The sequence below is a fragment of the Puccinia triticina genome, chromosome 4A (genome assembly GCF_026914185.1).
Source record: "Puccinia triticina chromosome 4A, complete sequence".
In the NCBI taxonomy this organism is placed as follows: Eukaryota; Fungi; Basidiomycota; class Pucciniomycetes; order Pucciniales; family Pucciniaceae; genus Puccinia; species Puccinia triticina.
Window position 1 is genome coordinate 6,004,640 of NC_070561.1, and position 11,588 is coordinate 6,016,227.

The window sequence follows — 11,588 nt, forward strand, 5'->3', positions numbered from 1 at the left end:
GCTGCCAGACTCATCGGACAAAGTTCATCTGACTACTTGTCGGACAAATTTTTCTGCGTGGATATTTGATGCAGTGCTCTTGGCGAGCAGGTATACATGCATCTGCCCACCGAGGGGCTCTCGGTGAGCAGGTTTGGTGGGCAGGTGTGCGTATAGCTGCTTGCCAAGAGGTATATCTCGGCGAGCAGGTATACACGCACCTGCCCGCCAAGGAGCTCTCGGCGAGCATGTGTAATTAATCCTGATTTATGTTTATTTAACACAACAGACCAAAGTTGACTGAGAGGAATCCCTCCCAGCCAGAGAGTCTTTCCTGGTCATCAATGAACATTTGATGACCAGGCCTTCCAGTTTACAATTTTATGGTGCTTCCCATTGACAAGTAAATATGACAGGGAGGGATTCCTGCCACTCCAGTCAGTAAGTGTTTATGACTGGGAGGAATCCCTCCCGGTCAATAAGAGTGTATTGCTGACCGGGAGAGTTTCCTCCTGGACTCCAAGTGTATGGCTGACCGGGAGAATTCCCTCCTGGACGTCAAGTGCAAAGGTGTATTTGCTGTGCTACGCTACAAAAAGCGGCCAAGTAGCGTAGCGTAGCGGTTGGCTGCTAAATGGCCAGACAACAAAGCAATAGCTCAGCGGCAACACCGCTGCGCTGCTTGCTACGCGCAGACCCTCCCATGGCAATTAGTGGTAGCGTAGCGGAAAAATATCCGCTATTGCTGCCAAAAAGCAAAGCGGTAGCAAATAAATGGGCCTCTCCCCGTTGATTTGGCAGATAGCGGGCACGCAGCGCAGTAGCAACCACGTAGTGCCAGCGCTGCCAGTCCTCTATCCTCTAGATTAGCGGGTAGCAACCAGCGCTGCGTAATTTCAACACCAGGCAGTTATGATACATTATGTTATTGAGCGTAATTTTGTATTGTAACTATTCCCGTTATGGTAGAACATTGTTATTGCTATCAGTAATGACAAAATTCCTGCCCTTTCTACATATAACGTAGCGAAGCACATTCTCTGCTTCTGGGTAATGTAGCGCCAGCTGACACGCCATAACAATTGGTAACATGTTTTACCCGCTGCGGGAACGTTTTGCTCCTGAAATTTGCTTAGTGTCACAGCGGTTATCTGCTTGACCCGCCCTATGTTTTGAGTGTGAGAGATTTTGAGGCAAAACTAGAGTAATCATTTCAGCATGAGAGAGACAAACAAAGATGAAAAAGAAAACAAGAGAAAGAGAAAGAAAAGACAATGGCTGAACATGAAGAAATGATGAAGAGAAATGTACCTAGAGGATCGAGGTGGTTGAGCAACAATGACTTGAGCCAAGACAACAAAGAAACAAAAACAAACAGGACAACTGGAAATGGAGACTGAGGGAGAGCAACGGTCAGTTAGGGAACACAGGAAAAGAAGGGGGAGAAATGAGGATGAGTACCACTACTCCAAGTTCCTGATGCGGGTGATCTCGCGCCAACAACAATGACAAGACTGTGGATTTGGGTCGGTGATCGTTTGTTGAGTGTGGTCGGACGTTGATGTGTTCCGGGCGAGATGAGGGAAGAAAGGGGTGGCTGCCCAGGGGCGAACTTTGTGTTTGTGTCCCCAGCGCGCATTGTGTGTGCGGAGGAGCGCAAGACAGAGCGCGGTCTTGGGAGCAAAGTCAAATATTCTGACAGAGTGCAGTATCAACACAGTGGTACAGTCGGGTTATGCGAAATCCAACAGTACAACTGTGTTGAAAAACTTTGATGCCCACCTTCTTCAAGGGGTGAGGCGTGTTGGAGCCGACCAAATGCAGAGAGTTGCTAATGTGGGGTGTTGGTGTGTTTGATCTCCAGTGAAAGGGGAAGGTTGGTATTTGCTTTTCAACATAAAAAGAGGCGGCCTGCTTGATTACTATGTGCCACGGGCTGAGTTCCCCTCTTGCATTTGCAGAGGCTGAGCTTGATCCGTTGGTTAACCCCTCTACCCTTGCATTTGTAGGGGCTTGAGGGGTTGAGCTTATGGCCGTCCCCTGTTGCAATTGCGCGGGCTGATGGTAACCTCTTCGCCTTGCGCTTGCAAAGTGCCCAAGGGCTCAAGCTGGGAAATCCCCCTGCTGCATTTGCTCAGGCTGGACAATAAAATTTATGTATAAAATTGAAATAGAAGGTCAAAAGTCCCCCTGATACACTTGTAAAGATTGGATGGATGAACAAAGAGATTAAAAATTTACTTTTAAACTCCCCTGACGTGTTTGCTCAGGCTGAGAATGTTTTTTAATGCCATTTGCCCACCTCCTTCCCCTTGCAATTGCAACAAGCAGAGGCGGGAGATTCCGGTCCCTTTTCAATCATGGTTCATGATTTGGGGAATCAGTCCAAGGCAGCAATGTTTGGGGACTTTAAACTCAATTTTCATGGCAGAAAAGTCAAACAGACTTCTGCCTGGAAATAAGGGACTGGGGGATTTAGTGCCACATGGGCAAAAGCCAAACTGGCTGGCCCATCTGGGGCCTTTTGAAAAAGGGGTAGGGGAAACCCATGAACCCAATTTTCATGAAAGTGTGGATTTAACATACTTAGATTTCCGGAAAAATAGAGGAAGTTCCTCAATTTTTCACTTATACCCGCCCCTCCTGACCTGGGAGGGCTTTCCCCCACTTCAAAATGAGACAAGATAATATTCACCAGTTACATCCAGCGCTCTCATCCGCTAGACTCAAAGGCCTTACTCCCAAATACTCCCACTAAAGTGCACAGTACTTGCAAGTAATTAACCTCCCTGGTAACTATGAATACCTTTATCTTCTCTTTCTTAGTCCCTCTCATGATTTGACCATTCTTTTTCCTCTCCCCCTCTTACTCTCTTCTCTCCATTGTGCGCACTGCGCCTGAATAACTTGAAATTAAATATCCAATCAAACTTGACAAATTATTATTTTCTCCGTGTTTGGTGGTACAACCTGAAAACCACATAGGCTTCCCAGTAAAAAGCCTTGACTAGTTTCCTTTAGTCTAAAAAACTATAAGGGCTGATTACAGGTTTACCTGAATCAGACCTTCTTCAGTTCCCTTTGCAGAAGAGGCTAGTGACTCTTTCCTAGCTTATTCACGCACAACTTTAAGTTGAAAGTGCGCAAAGAAAAACTAAAAGCTTAATAAAAAGTCTAAACTTTCATCTTATTCCTCTTCTACATGTTGTAATACCTTCATCTTTGAAATTACAACATATTCTTCCCTATTTCCTTTGTGTCTGCACGTCACATAAAAGATGCCAACTCACAGATGTTTGCTCAGCACCTGTTTACAAGTGCCTTTGAGCAATTCATGCCAAGGTTTGGTCTGATCATTGTTAGATACTGGTTTGAAGTTGGTCTGATCTTGGTTTGATCTTGGTTCAAAGACTAAGGTAATGTAATGCACAATCTATACTGATGTTACCTGATGTTAGGCTTGGCATAGGGAGGAAGATTGGGCCACAGTTTCTTCTTCAGGTGTATAGTAGATTGCTAGATGGGGAGAGAGTGATGATCTCCCCCCGGCTGACCTTCCTGTTAGTGAGCTGTGACATGTAAGTAAAATGATGTGACATGTAGCACACTTGGGGTTTTGCTCTTCTCAATCTGTGTCCCAAGCCGGCTCAGATAGGACTCCTCACTCTTGTTTTCCGTCGCTTGTGCCAGCGGCTTCAGCTTCCCCCTGGTCTTGGCTGGCTCCTTGTTCTTCTTGTCTGATTCTGTCCAACCAAAAAAATGAAAACCCCTCCCTCAATTTTCTGTATGTGTGGATAGAGAAGAGGGCGGAGGGATTGGAATATTTGTGGCAAGTTCTTTGAGGGGCTGGGGTTGGTGGTGGGAAGCGGAGGTCCCCAGCCGCCTGAGCTTGTCAGAGAGTGTGAGCTGGGTAGTGATGGAAGAGGAAGCGGTGGTGGCAGAAGATTTGAGGTGGGGGAGGTTGGCCCCGGCAGCAGTTGTATTCCTGGGCGGGGCAGCAGCAGAGGAGGAGGAGGAGGGGCCAAGGGAGCGGTTGAAGAGGTCAGATGTGTAGTGGGTGATGGGGTTTCCAAGGCAGACCTGGCTGAAGGAGCGGGCAAGCAGGGCCGGGGAGGGTGCTGGTGTGGTGAGGGGGGCGGAGGGCGGAGCTCTTCCATGGTCTGTTGTTGGTGATGGCCCAGGGAGCCGGACTGGGAGCAGTAGAGGGGGAAGATCAATCTATGATATGGTGAGGAGCAGCTCAGCAAGGCTGCCCGTCAAAAGAAAAAGAGCTGATTTGTTTCTGCTCTGGCTGCGATCAAAGTAGGCTGGCTGGAGCTTTCTGGAGGACTCTGTGGTGCCTGGGCTGATCTTGCGGAGCAGGATCTCTGTGGAGTTCTTGGGGGACAACTCGGAGAAGGCAAAGGAGGACTTGGGGATGAGGCCGTCCTTGATCCACTGGGGAAGACTGGAGGTGGATGGCCTGGAGAGGAGGGTGTCTGGGCCGCAGAGGAGGTTGTGCTCAGCGGGCATGGCAAGGTTGAAGAGCGGGGTGGAGGCCCGGCTGTGCAGTCTGTGTGGCGCATGCTGGTGATGGCCGTCTGGGCTGGCCTGGCTGAGTTGGCGGGCGGCCAGCTAGGGCAGCCGGTGCTTCTGGCTGGCTCTGCGGCAGATTTTTTCTGATCATTGGGAGTGATGCATTTTCTGGGCTGTGGGCTGCTAATCATCCTGCTCCTGCTCCTGCTTGGCAAGGCTGTGTGCACGTGGCTTGGGTGAGGCCTGGTGGCAAGCATGGTGGTTGCTTGTTAGTTTCCAACACAACCCAGCCTTGATTTATTGGTGAGTGACTAGTGTTGAAACTTGTGCGCATTTGTGCACATCCCTGGTGCAACTCGTTTTCTTGCGCAGCAACTATCAACGGTCTATCATCAATCCAGACCTAAGTACAATTCCTCTCAGATATTTGCCCGTGTATTCCTCAGCATCAATTGATCTCTCTTGACACAACCTTAATCCTCACATCTCGATTCGATCAACTTCATGACCTCAAGATCAAGACTCTTTATTGGCAATTCACCGCCGACCTTTTCTTTCCTGCGCTTACAAAAAAGCACCGACAAAGCCTTAACTTGGACAGCCTATTTGGCTTGCAACTTGGTGAGAAATGGACCCTTGCATTTTTGGATCTATTCAACAGCACTCAGTCACCAATACTAATACCCCCTTTCTTTTAGTTATAGTCTTAGATATTTGTCAATTCCTTATTCCTTTATTCATTCCCATCTGTTATCTATTGTCATAGGGTTTGTTTCTTTCATTCATGATCCACAACTAATCCACTTACACTCTTTAGTTTTATCCTATCACTCTCAACTCTACACCTACATTGTTGTCCCCTGAATTATCAGTGCTTTTTATCCAGGGTTGGTTTCCTTTCTTTTTCACATTTGGTTCACAACATCATCTCATGTTTAATTCTGTTTTAGTTCTGGTTTTGGTTTTTGCTTAATTCAGTCATAGGTCCATTAACTAGCAATCTTTCCAAGTTCTGACAAAAAAAACTTCAACCAATTGTTGATCAACTCTTTCCGGACCGGAATGGTGAATCCCAACACCAAACTGGAGGATGTCTTTAAGGCCGGAATCTTTGACGTTTTTGGTTGTTTCCATTAGAATCTCCCAAGTGGCTAGTTTTCTTGACATAAATTTACCAACTTCAGCTCGCTGGATACTGGCTTCTTTCATGTTTTTGGCAGTTTGAGTGGTCTTACTTGAAGAGTGGACAAAGATGATGACTAGTGGGCTGTACCTTGTGAGAGCCTTCAGGCAATTCACACTTCTTGTTGGTCCTTGTTTGAGAGCCTTGACCGGGCTCCTGTGCGCGGATGCTGAGCTTGAATCTTCACAAGGAGGCCATTGGATAGGAAAGGGTTTGTCGGGGACGGCAGGGTAGCTTGGGGAGGCTTGTCCAAAAATTGGATCGAGGGCAGCCGGGGTTGTGGAAGCTGGTCAGCAGGGAAAGCATAGGAGTTGCGGGGCGTACAGCCGCTGAAAGGCCAAGCAAGACACTAGATGGCGGGGAACAAGGGAGGGCTGTAGGCTGATGAAAGGCTGTCAGGACTGCGGGTCCAAGATCCTAGGAATAAAAGACAGGGGGCTGTTGTCCCCTCAAACAACCGTCCGTCCGCTTGAGCCATGAAAAATGATGAAGGGGGCCGGTTGTTTGGCTAGTGCTGATTTTGGGATGCCGGTTGGGAGGGTGATGATGAGCATTGGTTGGTTTGCCAAATAGGGCTGTCAAGCCAACAGGTGTGGCAGCCATAGGGCTGACAAATGATTTGGCTATAGGAACCTTAAATAGGAGGCGGTCTTTGTGGGTCTTATTTCCCCCAGGGAAAGTGGACCAGTCAATCAGATGAGGTGGATTTTTGAACACTCATTTCAACTTCTTTCCCGGATGATTTGGCAGTAGCTGGGGCCGAGTCCTGGTCATAGCCATTGAAGAATTTGGAGAAGAGGCCAGAAGAGGACGGGGGTTGGTCTTGTTATTGGATTAATTGGCAGAGGCAGTTGGAACTGGGGCGGACAACACAAGAAGCTTGAGATTAGTGATGATGCATTTGCACTGCTGATTGGAGACAAAGTTAACCAAAAACCTGGTGGCATGCAGGGCTGTAACTACTAAACTGACACAGCTTCTTTGATTACAATTTCATTCCTTTATCTTGTGCACCAACAGTTCTGAAAAGGATATATTTTGTTTTCACACTTGTGGGACTTTGGAAATGCAATTGATCATTAAAAAATTGAAAGAAAATTATTCCACCGCACTAGATAATAATAAGAGGGAAAATGACAAATTTTCTTATTAACATCTTGCAAGGCAGTGGCAGGGAAGCCCAAGCGCTTGGGAACATTTAGGATTTTTTCACCTCCTGAATGGGAGTTGAGCCATCCACTCTGCCTCAGGTTGTTGGGAGGACCCTCTGAGCGGTGGTCACGCGCTTGATGTGCACCTCTCTCTAGGGTAGTGTGCTGCGTAACACTTTCAATGCTTCTTTGCATCTAGGGAATCCTGGAAGCCAGGGAGTGGCTTCCCGAGATTCCTGTGTACAGGTTGAGGGAGAGGGCTGCAACATAAAGTTGCAGAGAGAAACCGCCTCGCTTCCTCTGCCCATCCCTGCGGTAGAGCAAGGGCCTGATCATCTTGGGTAGAGAATCCTAGTGCCTCGACATACCGGAGAAAGGGGGGAGGGGAAGCAAGGTCAATAACCCTCCTCTCCAGAGCAGCACACACGGGAGTTTGACGGCAAGGGTGTAAGACCCTCACCTTGTGTTCTAATTCTGCCATAATTGGCCTAAATTCAGACCTTTCTGGACTTTTCTGTTATGGGTGGGTGGGTGGTACTAAAAATTTATTTTCCGGATGTGGAGCGATGGACCGGAAAATTTTTAGGGAATGGAACTTGAGTAGGCTGTGAGTAGAGGGATCCTAGGAGGAGGGGAGGGAATGAGGACTCGGTGAGGCTTCTGACCCTTGGTCCGAGTCTGAGCCTCCCCTTATTTGGTTCCTCCCTGTACTTGCTACGGCAGCGCCTACTTGTTAGATTGCTTGGCTATTCAAGCCCTTTGCTGTACTCCCGGTATGGGGACAGGTCTCCCTTCCGCCTGCTTGCGTGGTGTAACGGCCCGTGGACCAATCCCACCTCCGGTTGCACTTGCGGTAAAACAACAATGTGCACTAAAGTCTAGGACAAGGTATTTAGCAAGATCATAATGAGAAACACGGACAGGATTGAGACCACTTGGGGAAAAGAAAGCAGAATCTATGATGGAGCAGATATATGCATTGGTTCTCTTCCAAACTGGTTCAAGGATCTGTTCAGGGGAAGGAGGCTGGAGAAAGTTCACCTTGGCTACAATTGAAAGAAATAAGAAAGCCATGGATGCTGGTATAATTGAGCGGTCAGAGGGAGTGGTAGAAGACCCCTAACTCCAGCCACACAGAATGAAGTTATCAGTAGATAAAATGGTCAAGAGGTATACCTGGAAGGTATCTTCGACCATTCTTCTGAATGAAAAACTGAATCCTGTTGTGCTTGATGCATACTACAGCAGGCTTTGAGAATAGCATATGCAAAAAGCATTTCATGAATCGTCTCAACCAACTTGTCTGGTGATGAGAAACTGGTCTTGAGGTCTTTTTATTTGGCAGAGTTCTGGGAACCATCCATGATTTCAGAGGTAGATTGAGGATTGTTGAGGCATTGAATGAAATAATTGATGATTGAAATTTCAAGTTCAAGGGACTTGCCAGGGTTATCTGGTGCAATGTAAACCAGGAGAGCGTTGATGTCCTTGGAGACAAGTGAAATGGCCTGGAAGATAACTGATACCCACATCAACTTGATTTTTTCAGAGGGGTAACAGAATAGGTAAAAAATTAGATAGAGCCCTGATCCATATCTTGTTTGGTTTGTCTAATGTCTTGCAGAGACTGTAAAATGAAGATGTGTCTGGTGAGAGTCGAACTCACAACCTCAGCTATGCTGAGACACATACTAGAGTGCTGCCTTTACCAACTAGCACCACCCGCAAATGGGTATGGTTTCCTCCGCAGCCACACCCAGTCGTTTTCGCGCGGAACTCGTGCGCCCCCCCGAAAACTTGTGCGGCCCCCGGACCCCCTAGCTGCATATCATTCGGGGTGCTTGTGGGGCCGACCAGTCATCAAGGCATACACCTTGATGACCATCTCAATTGAACGGTCATCAAGGTGTATGCTTTGATGACCGGTCGGCTCTTGATGACCGGAGCCGGCCGGTCATCAAGGCATACACCTCGATGACCGTCTCAATTGAACGGTCATCGAGGTGTATGCCTTGATGACCGGTCGGCTCCGGTCATCAAGGACCTCAATGACCTCAATGACCTCAATGACCGGAGCCGGCCGGTCATCTGGATACCACACCTCAATGACCGTTCTTGATGACCATCTCAATTGAACGGTCATCGAGGTGTATGCGTTGAAGACCGGTCGGCTCCAGTCATCAAGGTACCTAAATATGTACCTCAAGGGCCAGCCAGCTGGCCGGTCATCGCGGTGTATCAATGACCAGAGCTGACAGTTCATCAACGCATACACCTCGATGACCGGAGCTGACCGGTCATCGAGGTGTGGTATCCAGATGTGCAGCTGGCTCCGGTCATTGAGGTCCTTGATGACCGGAGCCGACCGGTCATCAAGGCATAAACCTCGATGACCGTCCCATTGAGACGGTCATCGAGGTGTGGTATTCAGATGACTGGCCGGCTCCGGTCATTGAGGTCCTTGATGACCGGAGCCGACCGGCCATCAAGGCATACACCTCGATGACCGTTCAATTGAGACGGTCATTGAGGTGTGGTATCCAGATTACCGGCCGGCTCCGGTAATTGAGTTCATTGAGGTCCTTGATGACCGGAGCCGACCGGTCATCAAGGACCTCAATGACCGGAGCCGGCCAGTCATCTGAATACCACACCTTGATGACCGTTCAATTGAGATGGTCATTGAAGTATACAGATGACCGGCCGGCTCTGGTCATCGAGGTTTATGCCTTGATGATTCGTTGGCTCTGGTCATCAAGGTACTATGTACCTCAATGACCAGCCAGCTGGCCGGTCATTGAGGTTTATGTATACCTCGATGACCGTTCAGATGGTGATTGAGGTACATTTATACAACCTCAATGACCAGCCAGCTTGCCGGTCATCGAGATTTATGCTGATGACCCGTCGGCCCCACAAGGACCCCGAATGATATGCAGCTAGGGGGTCCGGGGGCCGCACGAGTTTTCGGGGGGCCGCGCGAGTTCCGCAGGAAAACCACTGGGTGTGGCTGCGGAGAAAACTACACCCGTTCGCGGGTGGTGTAGGCTACAGACGCTTGTGGCTGCCAGCTGGGTGGTTGGTTGGTAGTGCTCATGGGTCAATCCGACAGCCCTCCATACTGTGGTGATACATCATGGTAGCAGACTAACAGACAACTCAACATGTATTTCTGGTATTCACTTGGAAATCTCCAGATATCTGGTTTGTAGAAAGGTTCATTCAGGTGAGGTTAGAGAACATCAGGTCCTAATGATTCAGAATTAATTTTTATCAATAAAAACATAATTAATTTTTTACCCATGCTTGTAGGAAATGCTGCTTACCCTGTTTTCTCAATTTCTGAACCCATGATGTGGTTGTAACTTCAGCATGGTTGATCTTAATTCTTGATGAAATTACACTACTGTACTCTGTAACATGTTTCATTCCAATGGTACAAGCAGAGTAAAGCTGATGAAAAGATTCAAGTGCCATTTTGTATCCATCATAGCCAAGGGAGCTGTTGTAAATCTGGTGTATTGGGGAAAGACCATCTCTGTACTTCATTGTGATGAGATGGTTGGTAGGCACTTCTGGTTTTCTAGGAATTTCAACATTCTGGTTTATTTCTTGATTTTGAGTGACAGGAATCATACTTTCAATGTTTGATTGTGTTTTTTTTGGCTGAGCTTGATTGTGGTGCCTTTTGAACAGCATCTTTATTTCCAGAGAGTTTTGACTTGTGTGTGTTGATGTATTTGGGAGAACAGCCTGTATCATAATTTGGATAATCTTGGGAAGCTGCACCAGGAAAATAAAATAGTCAGTTAATGACAAGTGACATTACACCAGCTCCAGCCAGCTAGCCACCATCTATTCAATATCCATCCACTATCTACCCCAATCTCCCAACCATCTCCTCAACTTCCAAAATTTACCAAGGATGTCCTGTTTATTTTTTGATGAGCCCAACTGATCCTCAGTTCTGTCCAGCTGATACTCAGCTTTGGTACCCAGCTCATACTCAGCTTTTCTGCCCAGCTCATACTCAGCTTTTTCAAGCAGGTCACTCTCAGAATTGGAACAAAGCCTTTTGACCAGTCCTTCCTTGCCCAGGTGATGCTCAGCTTTCTACTAGTCCTGGTGCAGCTGATGCTCAGCTTTGTACCAGTCCTTGTTCAGCCTTCTCCTAGTCCTTCCCCAGCTGATGCTCAGCTTTGGCCCAGTCCTGGGCCAGCTGGCCAGCTGATGCTTAGCTTGCTGAGTATCTGCTGAGCCAGGCCAGATAAAAAGATGGGAATCAGCTTGGACAGGATCAGAGCTGAAAATAAGCTAGGCTAGAGCCAAAGATGAGCATCAGCTGAGCCACAGTCAAGGCTGAGAATCAGCTGTTCCAGGGCCAAAGATGATCATCAGGTGGCCAGTTCCAAAGCTGAGCATCAGCTGGGCCAGGGGAAAAGCTGAGCATCAGCTGAGCCAGGGTAAAAGCTGAGCATCAGCTGGGCCAGGGCCAAAGCTGAGCATCATCTGGTTTTTTCACATTGAGTGCTTTGATCCTGACACCTATCATGTGAGCCCCAGATGCGCTGGTGGAGAGGAGCAGCGTTGGGGAAGTGTTGGAGCTGAAAACAAAGCTGTGTCATGTCACTTGCCATCAATTGACTACCTTTTTTTCCTGGTGCTGATTTTTGGTAGATTTTCTTGACTGATTTGCAGGTAAGGCATAATACTTGCCTCCTCTTCCCAAGGAGTTCAGGTCTGCCAATCTTCACTTGATC

At 47.9% G+C, this 11,588-nt stretch overlaps 1 protein-coding gene across 1 annotated transcript; it reads right to left on the bottom strand.

The window, feature by feature from the left end:
* Positions 1 to 4,197: 4,197 nt before the first annotated feature.
* PtA15_4A666 (uncharacterized protein) lies at positions 4,198 to 4,491 on the bottom strand (the record flags this gene model as incomplete). Its single annotated transcript, XM_053168573.1, has 1 exon — positions 4,198 to 4,491. The coding sequence occupies one exon, from the start codon at positions 4,489 to 4,491 to the stop codon at positions 4,198 to 4,200; it is 294 nt and encodes a 97-aa protein (XP_053019769.1).
* Between the last annotated feature and the right edge of the window lie 7,097 nt (positions 4,492 to 11,588).